Raw genomic sequence first — 23,972 nt, forward strand, 5'->3', positions numbered from 1 at the left:
AAAAGGTTTTTACTTGCTTACTTACTTACTGTTTAAGATGCACTAGCGACTTAACTTGTGGCCACTTGGTGTCACTGTAAGTCCCAACAGAGAAACGATGACGCCACAAGAACATGATGAAACTGTCATGATTCCATCTTTAAATTCAGATTAAATTAGCCATTATCTGCCAAGTCTTTATTATAATCTGCTAGTTTGTTTTTAGTTTGTATTTGATACAAACATATTTCCATATTTGTGGTATCTAATTGTCTGTTGTAGTGTTGTTTATACTCGGTTTATCTCAAATGCCATACAATGAGAAGTTTAAATAAATAAAATAATAAAAGTAAAACATATAAAATAATAGCACATTATGGAACAACAAAGATGGAGGGTAAAACAGAAAATGACGTCACGAGCCCTGTCCTCAGCCGCAGAGGCTGCTGGGAGATCTTCGCAGTCCCGGAGACATTTTGGATTTAAAGGGGCTGAACGGCCGTCGGTCCTAGCTCTCGGTAAGTAATAGCGGTATTCCTACTAATTTAAATCATATTTGCGAGGTATTCGTATATGACCGTTTATTTGAACGGTATAATCTCAAGACACTGTCGGTAGAAATCACGAGTTTTGCGGTTTCAATAGGCTGAACAACTAGGGAGTGGTGATGCTAGCTAGTTAGCCGAAGCTAGCTTATTACTAATTGCTGACGGGAGAGCGAAACACATCGAAAAGCAACCTTTTGTAAGCTTTGGTGTGAGTTTGGCTTAAATATCAATCTAGATGTCACAATAAATCATTCGAAAAAGTACATATATATGATATAAATATGTGCCTGATCAATGTAAAAAATCTGCAAGACAATGGCAGAATCGCGTTGTGAACTGCGAAAGTCATAACACAATGTGATTAAGTAGCAGTGCTGTAGCGATTATGCCATATGACAAATACAACATAAGTTTATTTTATGTTGTAACGGTCCTAGACAATATTTTTAGGCTGCCCATTGTTGTTTAAACAGTACTGAGGTTGTGCGCAGTCATTATCATGTAGCTACCACGATATTGAACCAAAAGTCTTGCGATTGTTTTTTTCCTGCATTGCTTCAGATGTGGAACAGAGCAGAGAGAGGTGGTGTATACAGGTGTCATATTTTCGACATAACGCCGCTTAAGTCAGGTAGATGATTCTCGAGACATTTTCAGACGTGTGATTAGGTAAACAGCAGCTGATTTCAGTGGGGTGATGGATGACCGCGGTTAGTGTCAAGCGGCACTTCGCTCCTCGCTGTCCCAGGCTCTGCCACACCCTCCTGGATGGCAGGCTCTTCTTTGTGTCTGGCCCGTGTTATGGAGGCCAGAGTGCTGGGTTGACATTTGAGCAGGAAACGGATAAAGTGGTATTAATAAGGGTGTGCCAAACAAAGTAGACAGGATATTCATCTCAGTCAAGATGGCACTCATATTCTTCATTCTTCATTCTTTATTTTCTTATCACCCACAGCCAGGTATCATGTCTAATAAGTTAATCAATTTAGTATACATCACAGTTACATCCTCACTACATTCAAGTATCTTTGTGGGTTTATGTACGTACATGGGTGAATGTATAGTGTTGTTATGTGTATGTTATATGTGGGTGTACTTTGTAGAGCTACTAGATGCCCAAAACTTCCCTCGGTATTAATAAAGTATCTATCTATTGGCCAAGGAGTTGTTGATGCTCCCACTGGAGTCTTCCCTCTTCATATCCATTCATATATTATTATTTCAACACTAATATGTATGTTGCTTTTCTGCCATCATGTATTTTCATTGGAGCTAAGCTTTAATAGGAAATTATAATTCATATATTTAAATTGTATGTTTGCCTTAAACCGCGACCGGGCCCCGGATAAGCGGAGGATGATGTTTGCCTTAAACCAAACACATGACATTTTCAAGAAAAACCCAATTTAAAAGTCAAGAATGGCATCATCCATTAAGTCAGAAAGATTATCATGTAGTGACACTTGGTTTTAGTGTGCACATTCAATCATATGCACTATTAATTTAGGATAATTAAGTTTACCCACATTATTGAGAACAGCATAAAAAATAGCATTGAAAGACTGGTTCATTAGTGAAAAAGAGGTCACGAGTGAAGAGTGCTTACTAAATGGAGAGGTGACAGTGTGAGGCTTGAAGCCTCTCTAGAGATGAAGGCAAATGAAGAATAGTGCTCTGGGTGTACAAATGTGACATAGAGATGGTCCAGCATTGGCTGAACATAGAGAAAGGTTTTGTATCCAACCATTTGTGTTAGAAAATAATATCGGGGGGGAAAACACTGCACACACAGTGGTGAGTTGTTTCTGCAAACACAGACTTGTCGTTCATAAAACTGTGCATTCCTCTCAAATGATTCCATTGACATCTTTGTCAGGCGCTAACATCAATATATTTTGTGACCTTTGATCTCCCATGAGATTGAATCATGTAACTTGTCAATAAAATTGAATTCCTAGTAGTCACAGAGAAATGATTGGGATATTAAGTCTGGCCATCACAGGGAATATTTTCATGCTATTGTATGAATTCATGTGGTTTGAATATTTGTTAGGTGTAGCCATTATGTCTGTTTCTTTGTTTTGTGGACTTAGTATATTTGAATAAATCCAACTATATATAATCACAACATCACTGTGAATGTGTAAATGCTGTGCGGTGAAGTTTTTGTGGATGACTTTTGAAATGGCTATATAAATCCTTCGATGGATGTTTAACCCAAGGTCACTCTATCTGATCTGTTTTGGATTCAATTCAAGCGTATTTAAATATTGGGTGTGTGTTAGATAAGTTCAGTGGTGTGATGTTATCAGAAAGTCATTGGTGCTGATCTCATCAACACATTTGTATTAGTCAGTCAGTGAACACCACAGAGCATATTTAATTATATAAACAGATATTTCAGGAGGTGTATTTGATCATTCCAGTCCATGCTGCAAGTGTTTGGTTAGCTCCAAATGTACCTGTAGCCACATGACAATACTGGACTACATTGTGAATGGTTTGATCTTGGATTATACATGGTATTAGCTCACCAGGGAACTATGGGGTGTTCAAATTTGAGTAAATGAGAGCAGTGCAATATTTTCACACACACACACACCATATAGTACCAAGAAACTGTGGTTGTTAACCGAGCAGTGCATTTTGTGTGTTGTCGATGTCTGTAAAGTTTCTCAGCCATCCAGGTCATCTTCAGTAGACAGTGGTAGGCAATTGGACCTGCTTTTATGTGTTGTGTATTGTCAGCGTCTGTTGTGTGTGAACGGCTCCTGGAGTCTTTAAGGGGAGCCACTGAGGTGATTTGCATCATGTCTTGTTAGGTATGATCCTTTGTTTCTGTCATATAGAGAAGCAGTGTCTAGATCAGGATGGCTCCCTCCCCCGTCCGACCTGCTCCTCTGCACTCTGTTTTCCTCCTGCTTTGGGTGGGGTTGTCTCTTGATGTGCAGCCTAAGCTGATGTGATTTGTTCTGAATGAGCAGCGAGAAGGTCACTCATTTCATTTCTCATTTCCCCAACATCAACTCTCATCTCTCTCATTACAGTCCTGCTTATTTTTCACTCTCTTGTCTCAGTTTCACATGGAAGGCTTGCTCGTTTCGATTTACACATCAGGTTTGTGATGCGTTTAGCTTGTGTGTAATGTTATTGCTGGAGGAGGAGACATTATTCCATCAGCTTTTCCCTGTGCCAAACCATGAATCTCTGATCTTCCACTGAAACCAAGACTGGTTTGCTGGTCTAGCAATTTGTAGCAGCTGAAATCATTAATTGTATGAATGATGGATGACTTAAGCATTTAGATTCCTCTTGACGATGTAATGTTCACTTTTTCATGTTTTATTAGTTGTTTCCTAGTGCATTTAGAAGAACCATGGTAGCTTTGTTCAGAATTGGATTTTACTCATAATGATGCTCAGTGGTTTTCCAACCCAACTGCAAGGTTACATTTCAGGACCGTGTCCAGTATTTTCCAAACTACCAGTTAGAAGCACGAACATTTCTTAATGCACTGTGTCTCCTCTGTATTGCATATAGTATATATTAAAGTCACATCAAGTAGCTCCAAATTGAGGGGTTTCCTTGTTCCCGAGTTAACTTTTTTGAATTTCTTGTGATTACTAGCTACTGCCGGACTTGCTGCTACTGAACTTTTCCTGATCTTGGTCATTCCTGCAGCTGATCATGAGGGGATTTGGATAAAAGCCTGGACTAAGTGAATTTATGCTGCTGTTTGGTGTAATGTGTAATGTTAATGTGGTCAGCTTGTTCTTTTTATCTGTCCCCAAAAACCTAATGGCCCATTTTAGTTGTACAGCCTACGTGGTTGCATTTTATTATTCATTCGACGCTATCACCAGTTATATTTGCATTGTTTTTTTTTTTTAAACAAAGTTAAAACTGGGAAAAGTAAATGTTAAATATTAATTCAAGTGTAGTCTTTTGAAGAAAACAAGGCACCTGTTGGACTTTATCTCACCTCTTTAAAAAGTTGGAAAACATTAACTTCAGCTGTCTGAAGAAAGCGTGAGTGCAGGTACTTGAGGCGTGTGTTTGTGTGTATTTTATCAAGGAAAAACAGCTGGTTTCTCTGTTGGCTGACAGCCCTTTGTTAACTACAGTGTATACAAAGTTAGTTTGTACTTTCATCCCCATAGGTGTTTCACAGCTGCGACTGTGAGTGCTCTGGGGAATAAGATGCTTGATCTGTGAATGTGTTTGATTTAGTTTTCAAAGAAATCGTTTCATATCTTTTTCAGAGCAGGTAAGAGCTTTGGTGCCAAGACTCAGTGAGACAGTGGACTTGTTCAAGTCTGTCTCTGGTTCTTTTCATTATAGAGTTTTATGGTTCCTGCCTTGAATTTACTCAGGGCTTTCCCCCTTTTACAGCATAATGGTCACATAGCATGCATGTGACTACTTACCCTTGAAGTGAACTGAAATGTTTTCTTTCTGAATGTCTTTCATGTCAATGGCTATGCCAATGAAAATACAGCTTTATCTAGAGGTTCTTGTTGTAGAAAGTCTCAAGATTTTTTTGTCAGGACTTTCACATGTCTGTGCTGCCCTCTATTTGTCATTAGTGTCAGTTCTCCTGTTACTTGTTGCCTGCAGGTTAACTTCCCCAATAGCAGTTTTTTTCCGTGATGTACCTCTTGTAGCTGATGACTGTAAGCCCTCTGGTCATTTTGTTCTTAGTCTCCTAAACATGTGAATACCATGATTATACACACAATCTCTCTTTTGTTGGAGAGTCATTGGATACAATTTCCTTCATAAATAATGCATTGTTAGTTTTTTATATGGATATTAGTTTGTGGGTTCATAAATCTAAAGACAGTAACACATTTAACTGGGGAAATGAGAAAAAGAGATGGGAAGCACGTCACCTGACACATTTTATAATTTATCACTGCTGCTCTTCTGACTAAAGTGCCTTTAGCTGGAGGCTCCACTGTCATCCTGATAAAAGCTATTCCACTGGTTGACTGACATCCAGTTGGCTTCTAACTGACTGCAGTAGCTGTTCCTGTGTGCTTGTTTAGAGTTCGTCATGAAATATATTAGCATCATCATCACTCTGACAGAGCTCGGCTGTGATTACATGATGTGACATGCATACATTCAAAAATGGGTGTAATTACTGGATACCAGTAACAGATTCAGTTTGATTTCTTGTTCTGGGTCTGCGGCTGCAAGTGTCAACTTTTTCAGGGTTCATTGAAAAGACACAAGCAAATAAATTAAGGCAATTTGATCCAAAGGCTGTGAAGGTTCTCTGTCTTCAAGGTCATTGTCAATGTCACATAAATCCCAAGCTTCTCATATGTATGTGCTGTCTAGTTTCCTTGGTTAGACAAAACTGCATATCAAGATCGCACACGCATTACAGATTTTTGATGGAAATTGTCCTTAAGCAATTTTCTATTATGGTCTCTCTCAGTTGATTTGTTGCAGTCTTAACCCAACAATCAGTATACCTCACTAAAACTTAAGATAAATCTTTCCTCACTTCCATTAATTTAAAAAGCCAAAGTACCTGTTATTGTTAATTATGGTGTTACATTCCATGAGAAATAGCTATTTATTGCTGTTATTTGTCTTTTTTAGTTTCCTTAGATCATTTTTTGAAATGCAAAAAGCAAAGCAGGGAGAGGCACACTAATGGTGTTGTACATTTTCCCCAAGACAGGTGGCTCAGTTGGTGTTTATTACCACAAGCCCCCTCATTTTTAATCTCTCATTCGCACTGCTGCTGCTGATAATGATGATGATGATGAATTCTACAATGCACTACTTGCTCAACATCGTGTGGACCTTTTTTTTGGACAGAGATGGCTGATTTTTGCACTGACATTTGCATTATGGAGCCAACATGGCTCAGTGATGTGGCTTTATGAGTCATAGGTTATCTTCAGACTGTTTGGGGAAAATAGCACTTGTTCCATGTACTTACACAATATTATTGTCACCCTCTGATTTAACCAGCAACTGGGTTGCTGAGGCTTTTGTTGAGTCTTCTTTTCCGTGACTCTCAGCCATTCATGCCACCAGCTAGGCCTTCTGGATAGGGTTGGCACCAGAAGGCACCCACTTTGTAGAAACTGTGTACCCTCTGGCACACTGCAAGCTGCAGTCCTTCTCCCAACCAAAGCCCATTATAGCTGCCAAGTCTCAGCAATCTGTCCTGTTATTATAATCTGCACCGCTGGTGATAAGCTTTCTTTTCAAATTTGTTCTTAAATGCAGTGTAAGAAAGAATTGATCTCCAGGGGCGTTAGCTCATTATAAGAATTTCACCTGAATTAGCAGTACTAAAACATGTTGGAGGAACTTGATGACCCTAAATAATAAAATCTTTTGTTATGAAGTAGTTCACAAAGTAGACAATCTGTGCATGTTATGCATAGGTGTATTTACAGGTGAGAAGTGTACCTAGATTTGGTGGCAGTGTTCTGAATTTGTATAGTTTGGTATACTGTAGTCTTGAAGTCATTGTCTTAGCTATGGAGAAAGCTCACAGATAATTTGCTCTGACATTTCCTTTATTGATTGATTGGTTTATGGTTGAACCATTACTGAAGGATCATGTTTAAATCTTATTAGCCAAACACAGAAATGATATGACGCCGGTTAGAATCAATGACAGGGAGTCTGATATCTTTTAACAGGAAATGTAATGTGTACTGTTGAAAGAGAAAGATCACTTTTAAAATGCCATTCTGTGTCTCTCTCTTTTTCTTTTTTTTTAACCTTAATAGGTTTCCTTGGGCTATATAGAAGATGTCTACCATGGTGTATCCAAGAGAAGAGAAGCTTGAGAAGCTTTCTCAGGAGGAGATCATCTCCAACACGAAGCTGGTGATCCAGGGTCTGGAGGCCTTGAAGAATGAGCACAATTCCATCCTCCACAGCCTCCTGGAGACCATAAAGTGCCTAAAGAAGGATGAAGAGGCCAACCTGGTGCACGAGAAGTCCAACCTGCTCCGCAAGTCAGTGGAAATGATTGAACTAGGCCTGGGAGAAGCACAGGTAAGACAAAATGAAAGAGGAGTGAGGAGGAAAATAAAGCGTGATTAGGAGTAGTTGTTTGGTTGCCATTATCATAGAAGTGAAAGAAATTGTTCCGTTAAATGAAGTGGGTTGCATTGTATAGTAACAACTCAATGGTTATGTGTCCGAAAGGACAGAAGTGTGAACTCATCAAGCCTTCTCCCTTCTTTACAATAAGTTTAAACTTAATGTTTAACATAGTTTTCAGTTTTCCTCTACAGTTACAAAATTCATATATGATATTCAAACAAACCTGGAAACAAATTCAATAAAAGAATAAGGATTTGGTGGTGCATGACAGCACAACAAATGCAAGAAAAAAAAATGATTTAGTGTGAGACAACCTACATATCCTCTGCTTTATTATGGTGGTTTTTAACAACCATTTTAATTTAGAATGTAGTAACATTTGATGTTAGCAATTGTTTGTTAAATGAGTGTGAATGTTTTAGTATCTTTAGCTTTGGGCAGTTCTGCCTCCTCACAGCTTCCTCATTCTAAACTGAGCTTGTGTGGTGATTGTGATTCATGAAGAATCAGCTTGAATCTGGTACTGAATGTGCTTTGCTGTTGCAACAGTTTCTTTCTGTTAAATGTCATTGTTGTTAAATATTGTCTCTGTTCCAGGTGATGATGGCTCTGTCCAACCACCTGAACGCGGTGGAGTCGGAGAAGCAGAAGCTGCGTGCACAGGTGAGGAGGCTTTGCCAGGAAAACCAGTGGCTGCGTGATGAGCTGGCTAACACCCAGCAGAAGCTGCAGAAGAGTGAGCAGAATGTGGCTCAGCTGGAGGAGGAGAAGAAACACCTGGAGTTCATGAATGAGCTCAAGAAATATGATGAAGATGTATCACCCACTGTAAGTACTAAACACTGAAGAAGAGCTTGATGTCCTGCACGTACGATTAGTGACACATTTACAGATCTTACTGTCTCGCTAATATATATTTTTTGTAAAATGTGTCTGATACATTTTGAGGCATGTGCTTATGATTGCGTTTAAGAAGAGTTGGATACAAATGAAGATATTGTGCTTTGAACCAAATAGGAAAAGTAGAGTTGAAAATACCTTTAAAAAGCACAGACTTAACGTTATAGTGCAGGAAAACTGTGAATGGCATCTGACAGGGGAAGGAACACAGCTGTTTGTTGCAGAAATTAGCCTCGATGTTGTGGTTGTTTTTGACCAGGTGGTGGAGATGAATCACAAAGATAAGTTAATCATGTTTGTTAATTATCTGCTTCAACAAGAAAAAAAAGCCCATCTATTCCCCAGCCTTTAACGTTCGTCTGCATTTATAAATCATTTGATGAATTTGTATTAGTATAGTTTATCTTTAAATCCAATTAACTGTATCGGGTCAGAGTAAAATAATGAACTCATGAAATTTAAGTATTTTAATGCTGACTTTTTTTTTGTTCTAATGCTACCAGCTGTATTAATGTAATAACCGATAAGGTTAAAAGATTATGTCATTGCTAATAAACATACATTACGATTTTGATTAAGGATAATATAGCCCAAACATTATAATACTTGTGTCCCTTGTTGCTCAGGTCTACTAGGCAAAGAATATTATTTATAGACCAGGGCATCTCTATAGCACCATGATGCTTAATTTAAAGTTGATGTGGCACACTGATGATCAGTTTATCTCCACCCGGATGTAATATAAATAGCAAGCATCCAATCAGGTATGACCTCACACATGCTCGCTTTGAGGAAATCAGATCAATACACTTGTCATTCTTAATGTCTCTGTTCATGTTACTTGGTAAATGTTCACTGTCTGTTGGAGGATGTGACTCATACAATTGTTTAATCCTTTCAGCAGGAGGAGAAGGACCGAGAAGCACCAAAGGACTCTCTGGATGATCTCTTCCCTAATGATGAAGAGGACCAAGGCCAAGGAAGTAAGACACAACACAACATTATGATTGTACTCACCCATAATGATATAAATATAAAAAGTGTTGTGTTACCAAGCAGTAATTGTGCTATCCAGTAGATTTGAATTTCCTGTAATAACTGAATTGTCTGCTTGTAAATATAGTTATTGATATAATCAGGCCAGAGTTTTACTTTCTTCTCTCTTCAATTAAGCCAACATCACATAACACACAGCATTTTATCCCACAGTGCAGCACCAACACAACAGTGCAGCCGTAGCTGCAGCCCAGCAGGGAGGCTACGAGATCCCGGCTCGGCTTAGAACCCTGCACAACCTGGTGATCCAGTATGCCTCCCAGGGTAGGTACGAGGTGGCTGTCCCTCTTTGCAAGCAGGCTTTGGAGGACCTAGAGAAGACTTCTGGACATGACCACCCTGATGTGGCCACCATGCTCAACATCCTGGCCTTGGTCTATAGGTAAGAAAATACCCTCTCTTTTTTTTAGAATGTTGACTATTACTGTTAATTTAATTTCCAAACAGTTATGCCAAAGAATAAGAAACATTCAGTCTCACCCTGTTGTCCTGTTTCTCCCTCTCACTCATGCAGGGATCAGAATAAATACAAAGAGGCAGCCCATCTGCTCAATGATGCTCTGTCTATCAGGGAGAAAACCTTGGGAAAAGACCATCCTGCTGTAAGCCTCCACCTTTGATATGACAACCATATCCTGACTTGGACACATCTGTGTTTTCATGAAATTAGTCACCTGGTCACCATGGAGGCAATACTGGGCACAATCTGCTGTGTTTTCTCTCTCTGTAGGGATAAATATACTATTTAAGTATGGATTCTTGACCATGTGTCTCATGTGTGCAGTGTTATTGAACAAAGCTTATTCAATTCCCTCAGTTTGTATAGAATGACTCATTGTAAAACACTGGGTGCAATTAAACAGCTTTAAATGTGTCAAGTCATTAGACAACAGAAAAAGAACTTGTGATGCCATAAATCTAAACTGTGAAAAGAAGTGGTCTTACTCAAATGTTTCTCTGTCATCAGGTTGCTGCGACACTGAACAATTTGGCCGTGCTGTATGGAAAGAGAGGGAAGTACAAGGAGGCAGAGCCTCTGTGTAAAAGGGCTCTGGAGATCAGAGAAAAGGTAGGTCATATCTCTAGATAGCACCTGCACAGCTCTGCACAACACTGCTGAACAATTAGCTCATTGTACTAAAGTGAGTAACAGTTATAGTTTATCCAAAGTGTCAGTTGGAGCTACTGGATCCTCAAGCTATCAGCAAACTATAAGTAGGGCCCAAGCAAATTATTTTCTTGAATTGTCTGTTAAGTTTCCACTGAGGGCCATTCCCATGTCCGTGGGGAACTGAGGGTTTTAATTGGGAGCACAGCTAAAAATGGATAGCAGGCATTGGGGGAGCAAAGAAGGAGCAGATAGGAGACACGACAAATCTATATACCGCTGTGGAGGACATCGATTTTTCTTTGACCAAAAGTCACATTCTGTACTTTCTGTATTGATGAGCTAGTCTTTTATCAGATATTCCAGGGGCCTGGCAAAAGCAGCGAGGATAAATAAATGGAGGTGGAGAAAGGAAAAATGCAGGAGGGAGAGAAACACACAAACCTTAATTCAGAACATTTGCTTCATGATTTCTATTAGGTCCTGGGGAAGGATCACCCAGATGTGGCCAAACAGCTTAATAACCTGGCCCTGCTGTGTCAGAACCAGGGCAAGTATGAAGAGGTGGAGTATTACTACTGCCGTGCCCTGGAGATCTACGAGTGCAGACTGGGCCCAGATGATCCCAATGTGGCCAAAACCAAGAACAACCTGGTGAGAGAGAAGTTACCACCATCAGAGTCAGCTTTTATTGAGCTTTTCCCCTCTTACTATTCATTTGTACAAGAACTAGTGTCCCATTTGAGCAGTGAATTTAAAACCTAGACACATATTCATTATATTATAAGCACAATCACTATTTTTTTCTGTCTGCCAGAGGCAGGGACCAACTGCTTTTTAATCCAATGGTTAAGCCGCACATGAATTGTCATCTCCAGGTTTATTTCCGTATAAGTTAGAATTGCTTATCGCAGATCAATAGTCCTTTGTCTGCTGACATGCTTCCAGTAATTCTCGAAGCCAATCTGCTTTTCTGTCCTGTCCCACTGATGATGGAAAGGCTGTATGTGGAAAATAAGAGAAGCCCCGTGATAATAAATTGTTTATCTTTATCCTTATTGTGCAGGAGAAATATGCAGTGAGATTGCTTTCCCGTCTCAAGAGACTCGCTGAATCAATAGGCTGGTTTGATCCATCACAAACATCACTTCTTTTTCTTCCTCAGGCATCCTGCTTCCTCAAACAGGGCAAATACAAGGAGGCTGAGATTCTGTACAAAGAGATTCTGACTCGTGCTCATGAGAAAGAATTTGGATCTGTTGATGGTAAGGCCCCATGGTAGATGCTGTAATTTACAGTATATAAAGTACAGTAAATAAATATTTAAGTTTTTTATATATGTATATATAGAAATTACTATTTCTATGAACATTAAATACATTTGGCATTATCCCAAGAAACATGGTGGTGGGCTCTGTATATACAGTATATTGCAGTACGTGCATTAGATTTGTCTTTTGTTTTTCATCTACCGACGTCTAATATTCCACCTCTCACACCAGTAAGCGGAGTCGGTGATGGACAGACGGTCAAAAAGTGGAAGATGTTCTAAGCAGGGTGCCAACCTCCACCATTCAGAAGGCTCTGTAAAGAATCTTCACAGAAACTATATGAATAAATAAAGAGTTAACTTGTTTAAAAGAAAAGCTCTCACTATTTTCTTCTCCTTGAGTTAAAGTTGAGCTTTTTAGTTGGCTTTTCTTCAGGGACTAGATTGACAGCTTTGAAAATGGCATGGAAATGACTCTGCACAATGCCCCTGCTTTGATGCTTTATGAGCAAAAGCATCTCACATTTTTCTAAAACGGTTCATTTTTCATCTGTGAACCTGACAATAGTGCTGACAGTTTTTTTAAGCCTCATGGGGAGTTAGTTGAAGGTTGAAGGGAAGCAACAAAACAAAACTTTTAATGTTGCAATGTTGTTGTTGCGACCCCAGGGTTGTGACTGCTTTTTACTTGTGTGTGTGAGAGGAGTTGCAGGTATGCTTGTTTGAGTGAATGATGCCATCTTGCTCATCTTGTTTCTATTTATGATAAATCAAGTGTGTTGATTGTCTCTATTACATTCATGCTGCTTCTCTGTGTCAATGTCTGTACAATTGTGATTTAATCTTAGTGGAAAATCTGGAAAATGTTTACTCACTTATTAAATTAAAGTGCTGTATGTTACCCTACATGGATTTCTGCTAAGTCAGCTTTGTCTTGTTTTGTAAAAAGTGTGTTAAATGTCTAGCAAGCATTTTAATATTTAATAAACTCCAGTCAAAACAAACTGTGGGTAATTAAACAAGATCAATTCATTGTTTGTTCTCTTGCCACTGCAACCAAAAAAAAGCAATTGAAACATCTTAAGGTCAATCGGCTGTTTTCTAGTCCTGCTGAACTGTGTAGAAACACTTCTTGTGTTTGTGTGTCTTCAGCTGAGAACAAGCCCATCTGGATGCATGCAGAGGAAAGAGAGGAGATGAGTAAGGTGAGGGGATTTATGTCATCTATTCAAATGACGACTGTTATCGTCCTTATGCATTCTTTAAAAAAGACAAAATTAAAGGCTGAGACATTGGGAAAAAAGGGTCAGTCAGTTTCACTTCCTGGAAAGTGAAATGTGATCTTGTCCTTGACATACATCTTGAACTACGTTCAGCATAATAGTTATGTGTAAAGAGAGGAAAAATGCTGTTGAACAGGTTTAAATAACCACTCCCCCTTTTCTTCCTCCTCTCCATTATTTACTTCCAGGGCAAACACCGAGACAACACTCCATATGGAGAGTACGGAGGTTGGTACAAGGCCTGCAAAGTCAACAGGTGAGGCAGACACTGATTAGCATGTTTTTACAGCTTGTTTATTAACTTGTTATTCTTGTTAAAGGCTGAGAGTCAGTTAAGTTTATTAATTTGGTTCAATTCAAACTCGCAGTCACAACACAGTCCCTAGTAGATAAAAATAAATAAATAAAATATGAGATATTATAATATACCATATGATTAATTAAATGCAATTCAGATAGAGCTCTCGCGAGTGGTTTCTAAACCTGGATGTGTAAAACAAAGCAGCTCTTTCTCTGGCTTATTAAAGCCTCTATGATATATCATCAAATATCTGAGAAGTACCTCACATAAAGCAACACCACTAAGTAATTTAATAAATCTTGAATTATAACTATCGTAGCTTTAGGGTTTTGAAGGTTTATTTGGCAGTGTAACATTAATTTGCTCACACTAAGTTGTTCCTCTTTAAAGGTGATTCAATTTCATTATGTCTACCTCTTCTGTATCCAGTCCTACAGTGAACACCACCCTGAGAAACCTGGGGGCCCTGTACCGCCGACAGGGCAAACTCGAGGCTGCAGAAACCCTGGAAGAGTGTGCCGTGAGGTCTCGCAAGCAGGTCAGCAGCATTTCTTACACGAAAAATGCCCATTTCTGCACGCAGATAGCCTATTTGTTCCCTGTTTTTGTGAATTCTGAAATGTGTTCCCGGCCGTACACTGAAAAACTCATGTTATTTTTCTTCCTTTCTCTACATTGCTATGGATCCAGAGCAACACAGTAAGTGGTTTGTGTCTAACTGATAGCCCCCATTAGAGACTTCATCTCTCTCCCATAACATCACTCCCATCTCACAATTATATCAAAATGTCCCTCTTCTCTGTGATGCTATGACAAATTCTGTCGATGCATCATGGGAGAAACGAAACAAAAAAAAAACATTTTTAATTCCATATAACTTTGCACTCTCATCCATATCGAACAGCTAACATCCATCCTTGTGCTGTTTGTGATTTTAACGTGCTTGCTTGCGCACTGTGCCTGTGTCTTGTTCCCATCAGGGCATTGACCCCATCCACCAGACACGTGTGGTGGAGATCCTGAAGGATACAGAGGGTGACAGGCGGAGGAGCAGGGACAGTCTGACTAGCGTCAAGTATGAGAGCGGCTCTGAGACTGGCGAGGAAGTGAGTATGGGCGTGGAGTGGAACGGGGTGAGTACAAATCCACTACAGTTGAGTCAATGCCAGTGACCTCACTGGAAGAACAAGGTGGTGTTAGTGCTATCACAGAGAGTTTGGCCTGGTGTATGCAATCCCATAAATGAATAGAAACAAATTTATGACTCGTCTGTTGTCAGACTTGAAAGATGATACAGAAGGACTCTTGTCTTCTGAGTTATTGCAAGAAGGTGGACTCATTACCTGAAAACCTCTGGTTCCTCTACCGAAATTGTCAGAGGTATCAGGAATGATTATTCCTGTATGACTTCTTTTATGATGTCACTGTGGCACACCATTAAAAAATAATTAAAGTCAAATTACCCGACCTACTTTCTCACAGTGAAAGTGAACATGTGGCACAGCTACTTCCCACTTCTTCACCCAGTGAAATGTAGATGCACCAGTCCATCAGCTCCCTCTAGATGCACAGAACCATATTGTTTACCAGGAAATCTCGGTTTCCCAAAAGCAAAGCTGATTGAGTGTCTTGGCATGCTGGTTTGTTGTTTTTTTGACAACATCTGAGCATGCTTTGGTCTAGGTTTTCAAGTTTGTTTGTTTTTTGTTCACTGCTTGATGGTTAATCCTGCCAGCTTGTTTTTGTATTACGTTGTTCTGCCAGCAATGCTTCTGCACAAGTGGTGCAGTAACAAAAAAAGGCACAAGCTCATTCTGTGGTACCCTGGCAACATATCAGTGTGTATTCGCTTTTGACAGAGATACAGCCCAGTCTAACTATCATCCCATTAGGTTGCCTCATGTTTCCACCATTAAACACGATTGACAGGGTCTCTCTGGGCCATGAATGGGACAGTTTTTATGCAGCTGCTGTTTTATTGCCTCATTATAATGTCAGCTCCAGCTGTGTTTCCCCCAGACCAGCGATCATTTATGTCATTTCACTGAGCAGCTTTTATATCTTCTATTCAGACTTTGTAACCTCTGTCCTCATCATTGAAGGGGGTCAATGCTGAAAAGTACTCATATTTAATGATAAATAGTCACAGTTAAAACTGTATCCCAGCTTGGATAAACCCCCCCTCGTCATGGTTACATAAGCTAGAGGGCAGGACTGTGCCAGCAAAGATGCCTCATATGAGCTTGTGCCTCTCCCTTCCCTTAAGTGCAGCCACGCCCCTCACTGCACCAACATAGTCCAAACATGCATGTAGCATTGCCAGTCTCTGTGACTCACTCACAACACGCACACTAATGGGCCATGTGTGTTCACTGTGTTCTCACATGGTTGACAAATGTCTTTTAACCCGATGTCTGCTGCTCTGAGTGAGTAACATCAAGGAGAAAGGTGTGTGTGTGTGTGGGGGGTTGTTTTTGTTTTGCAGAATGTGGGTCTGAATGTGAATGCTTCTCTCCACACGTGTTCATGTGCATAACACACAAACTCCAAACCGCTTCAAAATTCACCCCCGTCAACACATGGCGTGTGTATTCATCCAAGCGTGCACCTGTCTTTTCTTTGAAACGTATGATTGTAGGTCATGTGCGAGCATTTCATTGCCATGGCCACAGCAGTATAGATATTTAATTTACACAGTCAAAACAGCAGATTTAAAAAAAATATTTAAAAAAAACATTTGATCTTTTGACTACAAGATTGTTTGACAAATTCCATCCATCCATCCATCCATCCATTCACCTTAAAAGTGCAACCTGGCTACTTTGTGTGTTAGAAAATAGGCTCGTAAAGTGCTCTCTGCTCCTGTGTAGATATTTCCTGAGAGATAATGTGATGGGCACATAGACTTATCACTCTCCCCGCTTTGCCTCGACATGTTTTCATGCTTGCTCTCACAAAGTCTGATGTCACAGAGGCTGCAGATGTGGTTTACATACTCAGTGTTAGGTATTTGAATACCTTATGCTTCACAGTCGAATCGTTTTACTGAAGCTCCTTTAGTTTGCATTGGACATACGTAGATGACAGTTGTCCTCTGTACTAGTGGAGGTGTTGACGTTAAATCAGTAATGTGTACAGTTGTGTGTGCATGTCTTTCAAAGCCCATCGTGTATGTGTGTGCGTTTGTGTAGCTGCTTCCTGCTCTACGCTTCACTGCGCTGCCTGTTAGTTTGCATGTTTTCCAGGTTTCATCCTTTGCCTCTTTCCTTTTTCTGTATGTCACTAACCTACGTCCTTGTTGATTACTCTTGCCATGACAACCAATCAGCCCGTCAATTGAATTTCCTTTTTCTCACTCAGTGGATTGTACTCTCCCTCCTGATCTCTCATTCCACACAATAGGCTTGGGTGGGTTGGTACCAAGTGTTATGCTCATTAGTCATCAAGGAAGATGGGGCTTGTAGTATTAGGTAGTAGTTTTTTCATCATTCATAGATTATAAAATGGCTGCATAGTACACAAGTAATGTTTATTCGTAAAGTAGTCAAGTTTACAAACTTTCAAAACATTGTAGACAGATATTATTCACAATGTCAGTCACTCTTTATCATCAGTCAGTGCGTTTACATGTTGCATGTTAAAAGTCCAATATTAGTCTTTAGTCTTCAAGTTAGTCCAACTAAAATCGAGCCAGTCTTAATTGGACTGACATACCTCGATAATGCGATTCAAAGTCTGATTACTCCTGCATGTATTCTTTTAGTCGGACTAGGGTTGGACTGCACAGTTCTGCACAATTTTCTCCCCAGTATTTGACACAGAAGTAGAAGTAGATGACGAATAAGCTGCAGTACTGTTGCCAGAAATCATACAGCGGTGGCGTCTTACATCGGACAACGCGGCAACCACAAGAGCCATGCTAAATCTAGTACGAAACATACAGAACCACAGCACGAATCATCTCGAGTTCACATTTTGTTTCCTGTGACGTTAAGGACAACTGGAAACTAATCATTACGCACTAGTTTAAATAGAGATACGGTGCATCAGACTTAAACAGCCAATAAAACGATTTTCTTCTCCTTCTATGTATACTCAAACTCGGCAAGTTATCTGATTGCCCGTCTTAGTCAGACTACGGCCTCAGCTCGATTTAAACTGTGCATGTCAAGGTACTGACTGTAATAATAGCTATAAGCTGTCTGCTTCAGTGCTGATGCTTGCAGATGTCTCACATCTGCAGTGCACAGTCACTGGCCATGTCCTCTGTACCGAGCTGGGACTTTTTGGTGCCCAGAGAGGAAAGGGAAAAACAGCTGAGTCATAGTGACTGCAACCACCAACCCGCTGCATCACTGACCTGCTTCTTGTTTCAGTGCAGCTCATAAGACAAGTACAGCTCCTGTGCTGCTGCGGTTTCTCTGCCGTACTTGAGGAAAATTCTAGTCAGAGCATTTGCTGGTAATATAGTGACAGGACAGACAGTCCAGTTTATAGTAGATGAGGGATGCAGCGTAGGAAGCCCAACCCCAGAGCTCTTAATCTTACAATGTGTGCTGTTTTTGTCTTTTTGTCTGTTTCTCTCTTTCTCTTTCATCAGGCCTAAGCCATCAAGATTATTCCTCCACCCTTCTCTCCTTCCCCAACACTATAGCAAAAGGATGTGTGTTGTCGTTCCCTCTGGCCTTCTCTGTCCCAACAAACCAACAGCTCCTCTACCATTCCCGGTGCCCCCCACTCCGGCAGAGACTCAGAAAGTCCCCTCCTGGTTGTCATCTCTGTCCTCTCTTCAACTGACAGCTGCTGGGACGTTTAGGCTTCTCACGCTGCTCTGTTTCCCCCCCTTCTTCTACTTCTTCTTCTTCTTCTTCTTCTCCTTCTTCCACTCTCGATCTTTCCTCTCACTAACTCTGTATCATCCTCCATGTCAGAAATCATTAAATCTGTCTCTCACCTAACATAAAAAAAAAAGAAACAAAAAAAGAAATCAGTGTATGTAATATTGTCACTCGCACATGTTTTCGTCTCTCAAACACCCGCTTGTGCATTTGTAGATTTATTCGGCCGGAAGCTGCAAATCTAAATAACTGGAAAAAGGTTGAACACTGAGAGAAACACGGAACAGTTTTGAGGATTAGTGTCACGTTTGACAGCAGCTTAAGCTTCAGAAATCACTCCAACCCCCAGTCAGATTAAAAGTTACTGATACTACAGACTGAATATTGTTACAAAGCTCCAAAGCTGCATTGGTCTCTTATTTATTTTCTGGTTTAAGTACTCTTAGCTTCTCTCTAAGTTAATGTGAGTCACAAATGTGAGTCACACATGTGTTTAATGTACTGTATAAAGTCATGCCTCAGATCAAATGCCTAAACCAGATTGGAACGGTACTGTAGAGTTACAAATGCTTAGCAAGATATTTACAATCGATTCTTTTTAACACCCCAGCATAGCAGCAAAAGAGAAGGCAGCATTACCATTTTTGTTTTTTTATAGAAATATTCCTTTGTTTTGTATGATTTTGTTTACGTTTTTTAAAAAAAATTAATATAAAGGCAATTGTCAGTTAACAATGCCTTAGTGTTTACCTGTTGTGAAAGACCAGCGGCGCTCAGCATCATTTAGGCCAAAGCTGACGGCGAATTGGTCAGACCACAGCAAGCTTTTGTTGCCATGGTGATTTGTTTTCAAGTTGATCTCACTAGCTTGGGTGTCCTTGGTTGGATGGAGTATTTACACAGGCTCTGCTCTGGCACAGTATGTACACAGACACTTTTCAAAGGAGAACAGTCCACATTAGCTTACGCTGTAAAGCCAGTGTGACACGATACATGGCACCTGAACGCTTGCTAGCATAATAGATTTCAACATAATGGACACAAATGCCCAGAATGGCCTTTATTTGTTGGTGTTGGAGTAAAGTTACATTTCAATGGAAGCCTGGATTCCTAGTGTAGTTGTAGTGTGTATTAGTGTATGTTTTGGTGGTACAGTCACACAACGCCCCCTCTCTGACTGTGGATACTGTATTTTGAACGCAAAGCTTAATTGGGTGTGTCGCCGTTTTTTTTCTTCCGTACACAGTTTGCGAGTAAACATCGTCAAATTTGGTGAATCATGATTTATTTATTTTTTTTAGACACTGAAAAGTCACAGTGCTAGTCTTTCCTCGAGATCAACGTTATTTCAAATGTGTAACTAACTGAATGTACAATGACTTTTAACTCCTTGGAAGTATAATCGTAGGCTGTATTTATAGATTTGACAAGTGCATTCACTATATGGCTTCTCATTATGCTACTTGCCTTGATTCTTCATTCCTTCCAGCGAGTACACCTATACTTGTAATGCAACTGCGAACAAAAGAATTTGACTATGCTCTTCACATAATTATGACAATATTGTTGTGTTAGTGGAATGCTTATTTATTAAACCTATCGTCTCTTCATGACATATTTAGTGTGACTTGAGTTCCTTAAAGTGGAAGAACATAAATGGTAAGTTCTTAGCGCACTATCGTAGGACTGCATTATATTTACCATTCTGCATTGTGAAGATTATTGCATCAACACTTGTTGGTATTCTCAAATAAAGTTTTTCATTTGTGAAGTTTTGTCTTTTTTACAGTCTGTATTATTAGTGTGTAATCGGTAGATTAATCAACACTCCCCCCTGCTGGAAATAAGACTGTACTGCATTGTATGACACTGCATCTTCTAAGTATAATATTATTTCTGGCTAATGTAAGGATGAATGGGTGGATGGATATGAAGATGACATGAGTTTCATTCCGCAAAGTAGTTATTATTTCATTAACCTGTCACTACATTTCTTGATGAATGAATAAACCTGAGCACATTCACTACATTTAATAACAATATAGAAACTGGGACATAGGTGTGCTTGTATTTATCTGAAAATGAGTTGATTATTATAATTAATCCTGAAGGACCTAAAACTGTAGACACACAATAATAACAATGTTAGAAAGATGTTTTTAATTGTACATCTTCATAGATGTACATTAACCAGAGGAAATGTATTAATATTTTACACATTATCATACTCCCAATACATTTAGTGCCGTATAACTAACATTTTTATCTAAGTTAAAGGCCCCGTGTGTAAGAATTAGTAACATCTCTCTTTTTTCCAAGCGTGTCGGGGAACGACCGTGACCTTAACACACCAGGAAGGATGTCATTCTCCTTTATTTATTTAACTTGCAGTCCCAAGATTTGAGAAGTCACAGGGTGAAATTGCCCCTTTAGAACAAGAAGCAATATTTAAAGTATGTCCAGGAGAGGTTGAAATCAATCATAGCAGGAGGACAAAACTTTATATTATCATTCTCCAAAATCTGGCCACAAAGGCTTCACGTGTTTGACATTACTTACATACATAGATAGTCTATAACTTGATAAATACTGTTTTCTCGAGGCAGAGTGGAAAGTAATCCCCTCCACAACATAAATATAAAGTACTATATTTATCCATTCTTGTATTATGAGTTGAAGATATCAAAATACCAAATGTGAATTCATTTGTTTGAAAACCAAAATGTCCAAAGAATAAGGTGAGAAACTGAAAAGAGCAACTATATGAGTCTCTGTCCACATTCTCCTTTATTCTTTGTAGTAAGCTCTGCTCTGGTTGGTTGGTTTATTCGGGCTGCTGTAGAAATATTGCGTCTCAAGATGGTGCCTACATAAAGCACAGCACAGCCCTTGTCCAGAGTACATAACAAACATACTTATAGCTTGTATATTCTGCCAATAAATCCTCCTAAATATTACACACCAGACCTTTATATTAAAAGGTTTTATGCCGTCATGGTTTGAGTCTTTGTTTGTTCAGCCCTCGTGCTGTAATTGACTTCATCACGGAAACCAAATCAAACACTTAATTGTTGTTTTTAAAAAATACATTCAACACAAATGTGTATAATTTCCATTTTAGATGAAGTAAAATAATAAAAAAGACTTTGGTGCTGCATGGGTGAGTTGACGAGTGTGGGTGTGTGTGTGTGTGTGTGTCTGCAGGACGGCAGTGGAGCCCTGCAGCGCAGCGGCTCTCTGGGGAAGATCAGGGACGTTTTGCGTCGTAGCAGCGAGCTTCTGGTGAAGAAACTGCAGGGCAGTGGACCACCTGAACCTCGCAGCACCAAGTAAGACTTGAGGGAATCCTGCTATGATGGAATATGGGAATGACTTTTTCCTAAATCAATACATTGTTCATAAACCCTCAACTCAAACACTATAAAAGCATTATTTCCTTACTCTTCTTTCAACAGCATGAAACGCGCTGCTTCTTTGAACTACCTGAACAAAACCAGCGATGAATCATTTCAGGTGATGAACCATTTGTACAAATTGGCTGAAATCTGTGCTTTTTTTTTTTTTAAATCACTGGAAATGTTTCAAGTACATGTTTTGTGTTTGTTCTGTCAGACTCGGGGAAGCAGCCACTTAAAGGAGAGCCGGGGCCTGAGCTCCAGCACCATTAATCTCTACACTGGAAACTAAGCTGCAGCTGGTGAACAGGTGGCTCTCTATCAGCTGATCTGTCCACCAACCCAAAGATGCTCTTTCTTCTTCTTCTTCTTCTTCTTCTGGCTCAGTAACCGAGCCGCATCACGTGATCACCACCACCAACACTACCAGATGGCGTCAGACACTCACCACTCGCATCCTTTCTCTGACCTAAAGACTCTTCTTTTTTTCCTTCCAACAACACCCACACCCAAAGATGTTTCATATCTTCAAGACAAATGCTCGTCTGATGTGTTTTTTCCCCCAGTTTTTTTAATTCAGGTTGCTGCTTCCAGTCTTCCACTGACGGACTGCTCTCATTTCCCCTTCATCCCGTTCCTGATTTGGGATCTGTGTGCCAAGAAAACATACCTCATCTCTCGCCCCCTTAATTCAAAATCACTGTGACTCTGCACTTTGGTATGTGTCTCTTGATGTTGTTGCAATTTGACATTTTCTTTGTCTCCCTGTTTCACACAGTGTTTTGTTCCTGTAGAATATCATTAAGAAATTGTAATAATTTAGTTTTACATCATAAAGAAACCTTAATGAGTAGGTCTATTGTTTTGTTTTTCTTTGTAATTTTAAAGGCTATAATTTGCCGCTTGAGAATTAGTATGAGTATAAGTGTCGGTTAACGCTTTTGGAAACAGGTTGAAATGTGTATCCTACCGTCATGATATGACTTATTTGTCTGTTTATTGATAACTTTTCTTTGTGCCAAGTTTTGGAAAACATTGAAATTTAAAACACTACTTTAAATCTCCACTTTTGAGGTCCATGTGTGCTTCTCCACACCTTTGCTCTCTCATTGCTGAGGAAACAGTTATGAACTTTACTTTATCATGAAAGTAGTGAAAAAAAAAGCACAACCATGAAAATGCGTGTTGTGTTTCGATTGTATATAGAAAATGATGAGGCCGACACGTTGCTTAATTCAACCCGGTCTGCGTGAATGACCTCTGGTGCCAAGCAGAACTCATATATAGTTGTTTACAGTGAACTGCATGAGTGATATTGTCTTGATTATTATAGATTTTGCACAATTCTCAGATGGATGTCTTTTGGCTTCAATTGTATTTTTCAGTGATTCTACACAAAAAGAAAACTGGAATGTCTCACTTCTTTTTTTTCTTTTTATGCTTTGTAATAAATGTGTTCAATAGAAACCGATCACAAAAACTCACAAATCATCAGAAATTCGGGACATCAGGATTACGATTGTTGGTAAAAGGCTTAATATGCATTTGTTTGGACCTGGTTCTTGTACAGCCATAAAACACATGATTGAGAGTAAATCTTAAACAGACTAACCTTGATTCAGAAATAAATCCAGCAATTTTCTATTCCTGAATGTGTTTTTGTCTTTTATTTCTATATGGGATTGTGACGGGCCCCACATCTGTGAGTTTAAGTGACCAACGTTATGCTTTGTCCTCTATAAATCATCAGGTCACAACTCGGTGAACTCCACAAGGAAAGATCTTAAACATCAGCTTCTGAGTAACTGTGGGAACGCTGTGAAAACTCATTTGCAAGAATGTGATGTGTCTCCCATTCTTCTCCGTTTTTTCTAGTCCAAGTCAGTTTGGGGTTTCTACTCTCTGATAAATCTCTCAGAGTGGAGTCTCAACTCTTTATGAATCCTGGACACTCTTTTAAAGAAATGCTGTGCTTCCTCCCTCCACTGTCATGGAAAGAAACAATGCAACAGAGATTAATAGTGATAGAGTGAACACAGCACTCACAAATATGACATTAATATAGACAGATGTTAATTTAATTTTTTAGGTAAGACTCCCTCAAAACATCCACTAACACCCTTTAATCTTCTGTATCGGTTGATGTTACTTAGTAGTATTAGTATTATATTATTATGAGGAATGATTCTACTGCAGTTGAAAATTGAA

General features: G+C 39.5%; 1 protein-coding gene across 6 annotated transcripts; it reads left to right on the forward strand.

Moving 5' to 3' along the window:
- The first annotated feature begins 434 nt into the window (after window positions 1–434).
- Window positions 435–23,416, forward strand: klc1b (kinesin light chain 1b). 6 transcript variants are annotated; one of them, XM_044045326.1, is made up of 17 exons: window positions 435–497; window positions 7,292–7,562; window positions 8,211–8,441; window positions 9,415–9,496; window positions 9,723–9,951; window positions 10,084–10,171; window positions 10,537–10,638; window positions 11,158–11,331; window positions 11,843–11,942; window positions 13,100–13,152; window positions 13,419–13,486; window positions 13,961–14,069; window positions 14,222–14,230; window positions 14,512–14,664; window positions 21,574–21,698; window positions 21,825–21,882; window positions 21,982–23,416. In XM_044045326.1, exons 2-17 carry the CDS (start codon window positions 7,314–7,316, stop codon window positions 22,054–22,056), a joined length of 1,905 nt encoding a protein of 634 aa, XP_043901261.1. In that variant the 5' UTR covers window positions 435–497; window positions 7,292–7,313; the 3' UTR covers window positions 22,057–23,416. The 6 variants fall into 6 exon arrangements, with proteins under 6 accessions (XP_043901261.1, XP_043901262.1, XP_043901263.1 ...); XM_044045327.1 differs by having other exon boundaries at window positions 9,418–9,496; XM_044045328.1 differs by lacking the exon at window positions 14,222–14,230.
- Window positions 23,417–23,972: the final 556 nt, after the last annotated feature.

This window comes from Solea senegalensis, linkage group LG15 (assembly GCF_019176455.1).
Source record: "Solea senegalensis isolate Sse05_10M linkage group LG15, IFAPA_SoseM_1, whole genome shotgun sequence".
Taxonomy (NCBI): domain Eukaryota; kingdom Metazoa; phylum Chordata; class Actinopteri; order Pleuronectiformes; family Soleidae; genus Solea; species Solea senegalensis.

What these genes read in the sequence shown, in the direction of transcription:
- klc1b (XM_044045326.1), top strand. Translation starts at nt 7,314, where the DNA reads ATGTCTACCATGGTGTATCCAAGAGAAGAGAAGCTTGAGAAGCTTTCT. An exon ending in ATGAAGATGTATCACCCACT is followed by an intron (nt 8,442 to 9,414) that starts GTAAGTACTAAA and finishes TAATCCTTTCAG; the next exon opens with CAGGAGGAGAAGGACCGAGA. An exon ending in CCAAAACCAAGAACAACCTG is followed by an intron (nt 11,332 to 11,842) that starts GTGAGAGAGAAG and finishes TTTCTTCCTCAG; the next exon opens with GCATCCTGCTTCCTCAAACA.